This window comes from Topomyia yanbarensis, chromosome 3 (assembly GCF_030247195.1).
Source record: "Topomyia yanbarensis strain Yona2022 chromosome 3, ASM3024719v1, whole genome shotgun sequence".
Taxonomy (NCBI): domain Eukaryota; kingdom Metazoa; phylum Arthropoda; class Insecta; order Diptera; family Culicidae; genus Topomyia; species Topomyia yanbarensis.
Window position 1 is genome coordinate 348,755,144 of NC_080672.1, and position 13,974 is coordinate 348,769,117.

The 13,974-nt window shown below is 38.7% G+C and overlaps 2 protein-coding genes across 4 annotated transcripts in view; one reads left to right on the forward strand and one right to left on the reverse strand.

Annotated features, from left to right (window-relative positions):
• The window catches only part of LOC131693557 (clavesin-2-like), a 40,448-nt gene that overhangs the window by 9,824 nt on the left and 16,650 nt on the right, over window positions 1-13,974 (reverse strand). Inside the window, exon 1 of one of the 3 annotated variants that reach the window (XM_058981477.1) lies at window positions 922-1,780. The exons of the other annotated variants lie outside the window; for them this stretch is intronic. Within the exon in view, the coding sequence (XP_058837460.1) occupies window positions 922-1,632 (711 nt within the window). The 5' untranslated portion in view covers window positions 1,633-1,780. Of the gene's footprint in view, window positions 1-921; window positions 1,781-13,974 lie in introns of those variants that run through there. 3 annotated transcript variants of the gene reach the window in all.
• The window catches only part of LOC131693556 (retinaldehyde-binding protein 1-like), a 103,743-nt gene continuing 92,388 nt past the window's right edge, over window positions 2,620-13,974 (forward strand). Inside the window, exon 1 of the mRNA XM_058981472.1 lies at window positions 2,620-2,964. The gene's annotated coding sequence lies outside the window, so the exon portion shown is untranslated. The remainder of the gene's footprint in view (window positions 2,965-13,974) is intronic.

Genomic DNA, 13,974 nt, shown 5'->3' on the forward strand with positions numbered 1-13,974 from the left:
AAAGATGAACATGCAATCGCGATCATCCACGCACAACTACGCCCAAGATTTCGCAAACACAAAAGGGCCCCGATGGGCTAGCGAACGCTACCCGACCAGGAGAAAATAACCAATAACCCGAGCATACTATTTTCTAGTATCATACCAAATGTTGGTATGAATTAATTGTTAATACCTCATTGAGGTGTTAAACAGGTATTGAAAAAACATTCTTCAATACCTCAAAGAAGTATTATACTTTATTTTGGTATTATTTGTGTATTACAGTGATGTTTAAAAATACCAAATCAATACTACATTGAATACCTGCATATAGTGAATTTTGTTATTGGAAGGTTGAAAAAGTTTTATTATTATTCGGTTATTATAATAACTCGTTTCATTATTAACTAGTTATTCGTATAACATGTCTGTGTTATTATTTTTGGTATTTTACCTCTTATGTAGAGCTAATTAACACCATAAAGTGGTATTCAGTCATTGTTATGGAATACCTGAATTTAGTATTTCGCAGTTATTTTCTTCTGCTCGGGTACAGCACTTATATTTTCTGATTATCCCTTAAAGGCGCAAAGCAATTTTTTTCAAATTTTCTGAAAATTGTCTTACAGTTTTAATACGTTACTATGATAATTTTGAGATGGTTTTCGCAATGTTGTTTTAAAACAACATTGCGCATTTAAGGGTTAACGCGTTCTCGATCGTCATGGCCCCCGCCCGCACATCTGCCTCGTACACTCAATATCACAATCACATCCCGCTGCAATTGGCCTTAAGTAAAGTTTTAGTGGATGACATTTCGCGCCTCAACTGAAATTGTAGTGAGTGATTCTGACGGAAAGCCCTTCCAAGAACCCTGCTACAGCACCAATCATTTTTATTCTAGCACCATGAACATCCTGTTATTGAAAAAAAACCTACCTTAATCCTCCGTTTCAACTTCTCCGATATACGTGCGATTAAGAATTCCGCGATCGCCGCCGCATACTTGGGCAGTTGCACTACGTGGATCTCCCCTATACGGAGCGAGGTAATATTGTTTAACGCATCCAGGACTACCTTCAGCTTTGGCAGTGTCCATATAACAAAATGATTTGTTGTCGCACCCAGAAAATCAAACACAGCGACCAACCCAGCGACCTGATGAATCTCCGTATCCACGTAAGTTTCTAATACTAAACACCCAAGTCGAAACTGTATTTCAGCAGAAGTGGTTTCAATATCGAACTGTCCCAGTCGAATGGATACTACGAGACGTCCATAGCTGTCTTGTCCTAGAGGAATCATAGCGCACTGTTGGATAATTGGATCTAGTACACACGGATCGATCCCGGTACAGAACTCCGCTTCGCGAATCCAAAACGTTAAATGTTTCACCAGCATCTCAGTGGCGGCCATTACGTTGAACTTTTTCGATCGAAGAAATCGTAGCAAAAATATGGCATCTGTCCGGCAGCGCACAATTTGTGGATGTTTGGCGATAAATTCTCGCATTTGTGCCAACGCCGGCTCCCGAATGTGATCATGTTCGTTCAGTTCTTCCCGAGCTTTGATCCGATACTGGGGCTCTAGTGTGGTTCTGTACACGTCGTACACGGAAGGTCGCTTCTCGATGCTGAGAACGGAAGCCATCGTGGACCGATTGGCGGTAAAACTCGGGCTAGACTAGTCAACCATTATGATTGGAAAGTTTATCGATAGCACCTGAGTGGATCACTAGTACACTCACTCTCCATTATGATGATAAGTGATGGATCGCCAAAGCATTTAATCCCCCTAGTGGTGTGATTGTTCATATCTCATACATGAACACTAGGATTCTTTGATTCAATATAAATTTTCAAACGCCTATTACATTGTGCAAAAGTTTTACTACTTTGTTATACTACATAGCATCTATATAAAAGATTCAAATTCAATATTAAAATTTGGAAAATGTAGCAAAATAGAGATTGGAGATTGTATCAAATCTCAACGATTGTATAAACATTTAAAGACATTTGGCACCTAAAGCACAATTTCAAATTTCATACAAAATAAATTTAGTTCCTGCTCATATGAGAATTTTAAATGGGACAGTACAATTCATCCTGTAGTTTTGGAATCATAGGTACAATTCAATTGCAGTGTTTGGATACCTTTCTTTTGTGGCTCAGTTAGTGAAAATAGAATTAACCATTTTTGAAGAACCGATTAGATTAATTCAGGAATATGCCCGAAGCCCACGAACTTGGTAACTTCGTCCGTCCGAACCGTCGTAGGTGGCAAATGCGATCCCAGCAAAGCACCAAAGGACGAGATCTATGACACAGCGCGAGCAATTGGCATATTTTAGTTATTCATTCCACAACACGGACATACATTGAGTTAGGGACTCTGGTTGTCCGTAGCTTCTTACGACATCGTAGCAGGAACCCAGTGGATTGATTCTTTGCTGGAATAATTCAATCCGCTGGATGCCACTCGGAATCTAGGCTGGTTTTGTGAAGAGAAAGATAATAAACTGCAATTATATTTTCCAGTGAACCACAGCCCCAGCTATCTATTAACCCTGGGCACAAGATCAAACTGCTTTGCCGCAGCTCTGTGACACACAAAAACAGCTATAGATTCACTTTGCACAGGTGATGAAGGAAAAATAAAATCACAAAAACGGCTTTGTTTCGCTCGAACAAATGATGTGCAAAAAAACTGAAGAGAATAAAGATCACAGCAGTGTCATTCACACGGGCACACGGCACTACATGAAACCGACGTAATTTAGTTTGAGTTTGTTTTCTAGATTGGCTACATCCCCAAGCTGGAAACGGTTGATCAATTTTAGTTCATCTTAGTTAAAATGTCCAAAAAATCGATTGCAGATTGCCATTTTAATGAGCATTTAGATTTTTTTGTGTGTTACCAATTATAGAGATAGCCACTGAGTGAGTTTGAAAACGAGGCAAAATAAAGAAAGTGACGTAGGTACCTATTTATGGTGTACAATAGACCTTTCTCGTCAAAAAAATTTATTTGCTCACATGCTTCAATTTTCATCCTTGAATCGATTCTGCCTATTAACGCGACGATTTGGGGGCTCTAACTAATGAAAAAATCAAAAATTCCGAGAAATGCCCAGTTAACCCAATATTCTCATGCCTCATCTTACCTCGCTTCCCCATACTATTACACCATTTGGATGAATTTCGCGTGGGGAAAATAAAAAAAGGCACGATGTAAGAAAAAATGGTGGTAACGTTAATAGTATTCGAGTGTGTCAGTTTCTTGACACGAAATTAAGCATGATGGCCGGGTCCGCGAAACGGAAACAGTTACATTATAAACCTACTAGAACGAAACAAGAAACTACGTGTTTTTATTTTCCTTTTCACTCTTTATGCCGGTTTGAAAAAAAATCTTATGCATTGTGAATGTTTCCACCTTTCTATACTACACCGTGTTGTGGATGAACTCGCTCTCAAGAAGTAGAGAAGACCACAGATATGAGGCTTATGTAGAGATGCGCGATGCACATACATACATTCTTCATAAATATTAATTTTGAATGACACTTGCTGCGAACAACATGTTCATCGGCTCAAGAATCAAGGCGTTTTCGAAGTTCATGTTTGTGTATAGTGCGAAATACTTAAAAAAATGCATTCATTAAAACTACACGTTACTCGATGTTTACAGAAAACTCCTGATTGTCAAAACTAGCAGACAAGATAAATCCCGTGTAATCAAATTTATTCTTTGTTTCTTTCCGCGCGTCTTCATATTTTAATCATCGTCTTTGGAGAAAACAAAAACAATCTACTGATAAATGGTGGAAAAATTCGATCGTTGTCGGATTATGTCGAAAATCACTCGATTTTGGAAGAACACCGATTGATCCTACGTTCAACAATGTGCAGGTATGTTCTTTTAGGCATTACTATATCGCGCAAGATGTCTAATGAAACATTAATTTCAGGATCAGCTACACACGGCTTTACGTCGATTCGCGTTCCCAAAGATAATCATGACTCCGTATAAGCACTATAGTCCTGGAATGAGTTTGTGAGGTCTTTTAATGTACAAAGTGTACTATGAACGGAATGACTACTGGATGAGTGCAAACCGTCATTCACGCCTACATCCAAAGCTAAAGGTATAAAGTGTCGCATCGGATTTTACATCAAGACCTCAACCCGTAGATCTTACTGGTGGATCATAACGGTCACGCACAGTTCGCTTATTTTGGCCTGGCACGGTCGTTCAACTTTACTATGCTGACTTATAGCAACGAAGAATAAACTCTTGTGCGGCGCTGGGGATTTTTTTAATGAAATTTTACGCCACGGAATCTATTCTGGCAACCGATGGTTTGCGATTCTACCAAGCGAAAGGTACTGCCGTACTTCGATAAGGCGGAGTAAACATTGAAATAAACATGTTCTCTTTGTTAATTTTTTCACTGCTTTTGGGAAAATGTCCGTTATGCCATTTATCGTAAAATTTTAAAACTTGGATTTATTTTACTATCTTCATTTAGATACCTAGGTATTTTTATTCTGATCTTAGGGGAATCGTATGCGAAAAAAGAATCTCTGTCATAAAGGAAATAAACGGAAAATCGTTTAATTTGGGATAACTTGTTTAGTAGGTATTCTTGTAACTTATTATTTCTAAGACCGCCAGAGATCTTGTATCTTTCTTAGCCATGATTGTAGAAATAAATTGTCTTTTGAGAAAATAAATTTAGTCACTTGCGGTCAACGGAAATAAATCTTGGCTAAGTGGAAAACATTTTTTGTGTATATATTTCTTCCTTTTTCTTGTTACCTTTCTCTGATACTAGTCGTACACTAGCAAGATACTGTATTAAAGAATCACTATTGCAATTTTCATTGTATTGTATCCATTGAATGGCAGACTATTTAAACGAAACAGAAAAATAACCAAAAGCTTGTTTATCCTACTTCAACTTATTCATTTTATTCATAATATTATTTCCACCCAGCCATTGAAGTATCAAATCACAATTGTTCCGAACGGTTTAACATCGTTTGGTTTTTTGTCGACTGACTCCAACGACTTTCGAGCTGATTCTTGGCGAGTGACAGTTCTTGCTATTTTTCATCTTCCTCACGAAACTTCTCAGCCCTGGAAAACATTCGGGGCCCTATTCTCACAGTCACGTCACTTGGTGACTAGAAGGAAATTTCCTTCTAGTGACTAGGTGACGTGACTATGAGAATAGGGCCCTCGATAGCTATCAGCCCGGCCGAATTGGCCTTGGTCATTCTTAATCGTGATGTTCTTGTCCTTGCTGGTACTTTCTTCCCTAGCTGACTCGTTTAGAATTCCATTGGTGTATAAGAGGATGTAACCTCAATCGTGGATCGCGATGCTTGGTGATAATGTGCGCTTGGTTCGATTGCATACTGTTATCAAACCTTTTAAGGGCTGGATTTGTCAGAGGATCTTTCCTAAATTTGCGCCTAAATTCTCCTACGAAGTATGTTCGATATGATTACCTAAGTTCACTCGTCCCAGATGAGTATCTCCGGCAGTAGATCGTACTTCGAGCTATGATCAGGCCCGTAGCCAGGATTTTGTTTCGGGAGGGGCTTAAAAAAATTGCATAAAGATTTTAATTCTGACAATTTGATATAGTCACTAGAAACTAAATTAAATTTTGAAAAGCTCATAATGAAATGAATTTCAAATCTAAGACAATCCTAAAAATATGTTCATTGTCACAAGAAAGGTTATAGTACTTACTCTCGTTACAACAAAGTATATTCTAGAGTTCACAGTGTTTATGCGCTAACCGAATATGACAATGCTTGACGGTGCTGGAAAACACTAGGTGTTCCAAGCTACACCTTTAAAAGGCGTAGAAGATGCTAAACCGAAATGAGTAGAAAAATATCCATAAAATGTTCGAACGAAGAGAATGTCGAAATTCGCACAAAATCTTCTGATTTAGCGAGCGATTTGTAGATGCCCAGAGACGGTTCAACTTCTATTTTCTTTGTCTTGCGTTCTGCGAGTATTACCAGTTCTATTTAAATGAAACTATTTTCAAGACTAGCCTTGGTCTGGTAGATTAGAGCCCCAGTTAAGAAGGATTTTTGGTGATCAATAGGATCAAAATATAAATTTAAATAATTAAATAAACTGAAGGAAACTGCCCACAATTTAATTTATTAAAGAAAATTGTCTACAAATCGAACGAAAACACTGATTACTAATATCTTCTAATTTTCCTTCAAGCCGCCAGTCGCCGTGCATGTTTCGTTCACCGTGCTGTTTCAAAATCACGAAATTTAAAGAACTAGCTCCCTGAATCTATCGGAGAGATCCAGATCCCAAATCCTCTCGTTTCATCGTTTTATTGAAACATTCCAACTAAAGTTGAATCAAAATTTTAAATACATGGTAAGTTGATCATATAACGTGCACTGGTGCCAAACAAACTACTTATTCTCGTTTTGTTGCTAATAGTTTTATATTATTTCTAAATTGTGACGTATTTAGATAGGTATTTTTACGGTGACTATGAGAGCGGTTTTCATTTTGATAAAAAACAAAGTTGGAAGTCACGTCAAATCCACCTAAACGCACGGTAACTGGTGACTTGACGGTACGTGAAATTTGTTAAATGTATTACCAAAAGAACTAGAATGTCTATCTTCTGACGTCGCAAAAAGCAGAAGCAAAAAAAATCGCTACGCTTTAGCAGGCTATAGGCACCAGTGAATCAAGCTAGCTATTGTTCTATATCAGTGCACATACAAATTGTATCGTTGCTCCTGGCTGCGGAGTGAAATGAGTTTGCCAAATGAAGCAAAATTGTCTGTGCTACGGGATAACACGAACAGTTCAGGAAGTGGAACAATTAGTTAAAGTGAAAATGGAGCTTAATCTCGCTGAAGTTACCTACATTCAGCTACATCACGTAAAAAACTGTGTTTTGATCACGTTTAGAAGCTTAGCACAGGCCGAAAACTTCATTGCAAAGAACAACATGCAACACGAAGTCGAATTTAATAACACCAGAATCAAGATCCCCGTGCATATGGAAAACGACATGGTGGACGTGCGTATCCATGATTTGGCCCCGCACACGAAGGAAGATTTCATCAAACGAATCATGTCGCAAATGGAGAAGTAGAATCTATTACGAATGATACCTAGAAATTTTTTTTCACCGGCATTCCCAACGGCGTTCGTATTGTGAGAATGCGAGTGACTAAACCAATACCTTCTTACATGACTATCGAATGCAAATCACCGAAGGATGGCGTGACCTATAAGCAAACAATGCTAATCACATATTCCGGGCAGACCCCAACATGCCAATTCTGTAACTATACAGCCTACTACGGAAAAACATGCGCCGAAGCAACTAGTCAAAACTCATCTACTACAGCCAACTCTAACTAGCAGCCACCGATACCTTCAGATAAACCTAAAACAACGATCCAATTACCCAACAATGCAGGTACAACGACCACGACAACCGCTCCCAAACCAACAACTAGCATCGCCAATAAAGAAGCAAATACCCATAAGAACAAGAAACAAATAAGAACCTCTGATCGTGAACAGCAAGAAAGCAGTACCGATGACGACATGGACGGGAACGATAACGCGAGAGAAGGCAGACTGAATGACCCCCAAGCGGCCTCACCACCAAGGAAAAAGATCTCAACACGCAGCAGCAAACTGCGTCAACAAGAACGCATTCTCCGCATAAAATGAAATTGAGTGTCAACCGAAATACTTTACTATTGCATTAAAATGACGCGAAAACAAAAACTGTCTTCTCGACTATATTGTCATCAACTAACGGAAATGTTTTTGTCTAGCACGCTTGAGTGAGATGCCTGATGTTTCTACTAAGTGTACAGTGCACTAACCTATTACAGAAATTCAATTTGCTTATGCTTTAACTAACTTTATTCTGGCTAATATATAACATGATATCTGAGTTTTGTTAGACACAACCACTAGCGATAAAGTTCTCATTTTGGGAGTTTTTGAGCTCACTTTTCTACAAAACTTCTGCATTTTATTATATATTTCGTTTATTTTATTCGGTTCAATGAATTAGCTAAATGAAGCCTTGTGTGTTCAATATATTTCCATGATGTGAACAATGAAAGTGATAAAACGTAAATGGTTGTCCTACAGATCTCGGTGGAACAACTAACGATTGCGTGTGGAGAACTATTTACTAGGCTGGGAAATATTTTTCCTAACCAACAGTGTCGCGGTGGTTGTTCATTTCTATCTCGTACACTTCCTTATCATCATAGTGGTTACTGCCATGTCCATGTTCGCGAATTTCTGACGGGTCACGAGTGTCGACTTCCTCAATGATGGTGCCGACCATTGATTTTGAGATACTAGACGCAGTTTTTGCCGTCAATATTATCCGAACAGCAGCCAAAATTTGGCAAATGTTTGTTTTTCAGGAAATGGTTTTGGAGACTATGTATATGCAAAGATATAATGTGTAAAATAATACTATCGCATTCAGTTTTTACGTGCAGGGTCAGGTTGGAGGAAATATGTCTGTTCACCTAGATTTTCACCACAAAAACACCATTTAATATATAGGGAATTACTTCCTAGATGTGTCCTTTATAATAAATACCATTTTTTTTTTCAAATGTGACAGGAATCTTTTAATAGCCACGGTGCAAGTAAGTGGTATCAGATCTTGTAGCCGAGCAATGATTTTCTCATCGTCCATATATATGAGGATCAACCACATGTTTCAAGTTGTTATGCAAAATGACTGGTTTCGCTGAGCTAATTTGTTAAATGGCATTAGCACTGAACGCCTGACATGGTTAAACTCGTTAAAGGCGATGTTCGTAAGCATAACCTCCATATTAACCTTCAGCAAATATTTCACATCATGAATGTTGCTCCAGCCAAATACGGAGGCTATTGACTTCAGGTCTTTTCGCATAAGATCGATCTTATGCGAAAAGACCGGAAGTCAATAGCCTCCGTATTTGGCTGGAGCACTACTTCTTGCTTCTGCGACTCAATCATTCGACAGATCCCCACAGCAAGAATTAAAGTAACAGTTTCTTTTGTTCTTCCGACGAGTCACACAACATGAAGGGAACTGTTTTATCACACTCAGCATACTGAGTAGATATCCTGACCGCTGTCTTCGGTGGTTCGAAATAGCAATCTTCCTCACAATTCTCGCATTAGTTTGTTGAAACCAAACAAGATACATTTTGTTTAAGAGTCACCGAAAAACAGGTTGTTTCTTAAATTTATTTTTGAAAATTTTCGGGGGGGGCTTTAGCCCCCTAGCCCCCCCTCTGGCTACGTGCCTGGCTATGATATTCCATCAATAGTCAACTTAGGAACGAATGCTCCGCTATCTACATTTCGTTCTCCGTTCAAATTCTTTTCCAATCCGTAGGCTAATGCAGCTGCCGTCGATCCATTAAAAATTTATTCACATTACATTCAAACTGGCGATTGTTCCAGTATCCCTTGTAGTCTTTAGTATTATGAATTTTATTACTCGCCTTTAATCCTGTTAGTTTACACTTCGGTTTTTCGATTGATGTGCACCGGGATAGTTCTGTGCACTGGTTTTGCACTGCACCGGTGCACTGCCATCGAAAACGGCTTGTTCGTCAAGTCACATTATATGGATTGACTACTCACTCTTAGTCGCCAGGGGTTCCTCGACGGCCTCATCCCAGTCAGCTTTTTGATTAACACGTAAATCCTTCGACACAATTCACCGCCAGTGCCATTGGGCGCAAATTCAGTCCTTGCAGCGTTCCGACCAGAGAAATTAGTAAGGAGTGAGTGCAGCCCCTCTCCAGCAAGTCCCTCTGCGGCACTTTTCTTACTGTTCAACATATTCTTCTGTTGCTGCTCAGAAATACTCTGGATAATTCTTCGTTAGCAGTTGTATCGGTTCGAATAAATTCAACTGGAAACGGTTGGTCAAAATATCGCTGATCGGACAAGACTAGATGTACACCAGATTTTGGACAACTGTGCCAATTTGCGGTCCTGGGTATTGACTCGACTATTTTATAAATCGGACGCACTCTTTAAGAATCGTAGAAGCACACTATAGGTTCGGTTCGTTTCCTTTTTGAAGCGGCCGGATGATTGCGTTGCAAAAATGTTTGTGTGGCTGAATATGATGTCCAAGGAATACTCAGCATGGTCGGTGGGTTGTTTTTCTGCATCTGAGACCAGGTCTGTGATGCTGCGCCCACACTCTTGCTTTGGCACTGAGCTGATAGTCTAGCTAGATTTTTAGTCAATTCACAACTTAGCAACACCGACAGGTAATAACACTAGCACAGAATTCAAACTGGTATTAGGTATGTGAAACAAATACGTTTTAGTTGAATCCTGACAACCACTGACCGTAACGTGCAAAAGGCCAGTTTGTCGCTGAAAAAACTAATCAGCCCTAAATTGGCTGGGAAAAAAACTGAACTTGACGTCGTTCTTTTGTTTGTTGTAATCGTGGATAGCGGTGAACGGGTTATTTGATGTCAGATTGAATCAAAAGGTCGTTGATTTTGCGGCCAATTTAGCAGCAAACACTGTTCCGTCGTTTCATCGTAACCTGGTTCTTTGTAATATTGTTGTAATATTGTCGGAAAAGGACACATAGCTGGGAGTTATCCGGTTTCCTCGGTCGTTGGAATTTTGACCTTGTTGACAAAAAGTTAAATTTGACAAAGCGAGGTTCACTCAGTTTGTCAACAATTAATAATGAATGTGGTATTGCTATTCACCACTTCATTTACAGTGTTCCCGATAAAATTATCGAAGAAAATCCAAACAGTGCTGCCGAAACGTATATTTCGCGTCTCACCATTCTTGAATTGGTGAAAAAAATATTCAACATCCTTGCATTTTGAAATTTTTAAAATTTAATGAAAAATCCAAGGATCGTCCTAAGAATCTAATCTGATCGAAAATGTTTATAAAAATAAGAAATCTATTGATAAAAAATAAGAAAAAGGGGGGTTAGGTCTGACGAGAAAGGTCTATTGAGTACCGAGTTAAATGATGTAACTAAATTTTGTGTACAAGGTCGCGTTCGCAAGTTATGCACTTTTAAGATCAATAATACTGATGTAATTATCCAAACATATTTTTTGCGGTCTAGATCATATAGTTTCAAAATCATCGTGATGATTCTATATCTTTTAATAGTTTTATAACATCATCTGTGCACATCTTTCAAAAAGAAAAATTTTGGTGATTAACTCTCCTAGAAGTAAAATCAAAGAATGGACTCTTCAAAAACCTTTATTGAGTAACTTCATTAAAGCTATTGAAAATGAAACAACAGAGTATTCATATTTTCAACCAAGCTTTTTTCTAATATAATTCTCAGTAAAACTTTGCTAAAGGCACCAAGTCTCTAAATAATGGTTTTTGAAGAGTTGATTTTCCAAAATTACTTTCAGGGGGATTAATCACTAAAATTACCCCTTAGGGACCATTCATAAATTACGTAACGCTTTTAGGGAGGGGGGTAGCGGGGTACGACAAGTTGTGACGTGATGTGACATAGGGGGGAGGGGGAGTTAGATAGATTGTTACGTAACATGTTTTCACCGAAGAAATTTTTTTTTCTTGGAATTTGTTACGTAATAGAGGAGGGGGGATGGAGAATGTTGTGACAATTTGTTCACTAGGGGGAGGGGGGAGTCAATTTTGGGCAATTTTTGCGTTACGTAATTTATGAATTGTCCCTATTAGATCATCTTAGAATACTTGAATACTCGAAAATATCTCTTAGATCATCGTAGAAAATACCAGGGCCTAAAATTCTCATACCCATTCAATGAACGATGAAATTCACTGAATTCACCTTCGTCTTTTCGCTGCCTCCTTCGTTACTAAATTCACACAAAGCAAAACAATAAAGACAACGCCCCTTCTTCTTTCTATTCTATGGAAGCGAGTAGCAGAAGTAGTGACTTTCGTTTTCCTATGACAATACGAAAATTCAATCTCGTTTTAATTTCAAATCAGTAATTTTGATGTTTATTTTTATTTTCATTAAATGAAATTATAGCAATGTGCATCATAAAATGCAACTAGAACGCCGCAAACACTGGAAATATGCACACCAATAGTGCTTCAGTCGTCCAATATCATCGCTAGCTTGTAATTCTCCCAAAAAGAACAACGACAAATAAATATCGTTACTAGTTTCTATTCGTTTGGCCAGCTCTATGTGCAATATCGAAGAGACTAATGAAAACGAATGTATGGAGGAAATAATGAAATTTAATTTACCCGCATGCTTTGTCGTAGGCCGTTGTCTCATTTTCGATTTCGTAATGTTCTAGTGGTTTAGAAAGTAGCATCGCTCGCTCGTCATTTTCGTCAGATTTTGGTAAACGAAAAAAACATTTTTCGACTCTGGAAAATACTAATCCTTCAAAGTTGACGATTTCTGAATATGTGTGAAATATTGACGATTTTGTCTTTCTGTGTTCCCTATGAAAGTCGAAAACCTAGGCCGTGTGTTATATACCATTCGACCAAGTTCGTCGAGATCGGGAAGTGTCGGTGTGCGTTGGTATGTTTTTTTTTGTAATAAGGTTTAAAAAGCTTCAAAAGCCTGACCTGTAGCTTAAATGACCGCTATAACGGTAAAACTCCCACTTAATCTTTTTGTCGAACGGAACTCCGGTTCCAGAGATACGGGTTAAAAAGTGCGGTCATGCGGTAAATTTCGTTATACAGTGGTATCACAATGATATCAAGATTATGTAAAACTGAAGATAGACGCAAAATTACTTATATTTGCAGTTCTAGATCACTAATGACTAACCAATGTCACTTTCACCACATTGATCACCTATAACGGTTCTTGATCCCATATAAGATATTTCAGATATCGAATTTGTCTTTTTGATGGCAAATGTCCTTAAAATGCATGACAAGGTTACGATTTGAAGTCATCTCGAAAAAAAATTTGTTTGGCCAGCATCGACTTTTTGAAACTTTGTTGACTTTGCACTGTGTTGCCCTTCTCATATAAAGAATCCCAGCCAATTTTTTTGACTAATCTATGTTCTCTGAAAACCCCCGTTTAATCCTTCCCCTCAGAAACCTCACACCTAACGCGTGGTGGTGCGATTGGACCATAGACCCGTGCAAAAAGGACTTCCCCTAATACTGATATGCCACAAGGCAAGATGGACATCCAAATAAAATCGACTGAAATTGTACCCACCCTTCTCAATCGGGCGGTTCATAATCTTCTTCAGGACCAAAGCCAACATATTTTTAAATCTGTTGCAGATGTGTTGAGTTCTAACGGAACCATATTCTACTGTGACAGAAATATGGAAAATTCGCCCCGAAAAGCTTCGGGGAGGTGGTAAATAGCTTGAAACAACCAAATGATATTGCTGGCTACGGGCCTTTTACGAAGGAGTATAGAGTGTATGTACCAACGAATCGGGTTGAATGTGACGGGGTTGTCACCGATTCAAGTTTGAATTGCGCGGATCTGCTGACACATGGGGTTGGGTTTTGAAAAACCCCATGCTATAGCCAGTGAAGATAGTGGAATGTAGACGCTCGCATTCAGCATCAGTCATAGCTGACTGGAAGAGGACTTATGTCACCTTAGACTATTATCATGTGACCTTCGCCGGCTCTAATCTACCCAAATACCTCCTCTCTGACAAGATTCGACTACCTGTTCGCCTCTTAGTGACGCGGGACATGAACTAAACTAATTGCAAAAACAAAATTCATTAGTATGGTTAAAGAAATGTGGTGTCCTTGAACTAAAAAAGAACTTTTTATTTAGATTATAGAGATTTTAACCTTATGGTCATTCGCCTCTTTTCGGGTTAGAGAAATCTCTTGGAAAAATCTCTAACCCTATGTGCGGGGTTGGGAATCGAACCCAGGTGAGCTTCGTACAAGGCAATCAGTTAACCAACTACGCTATGTCCA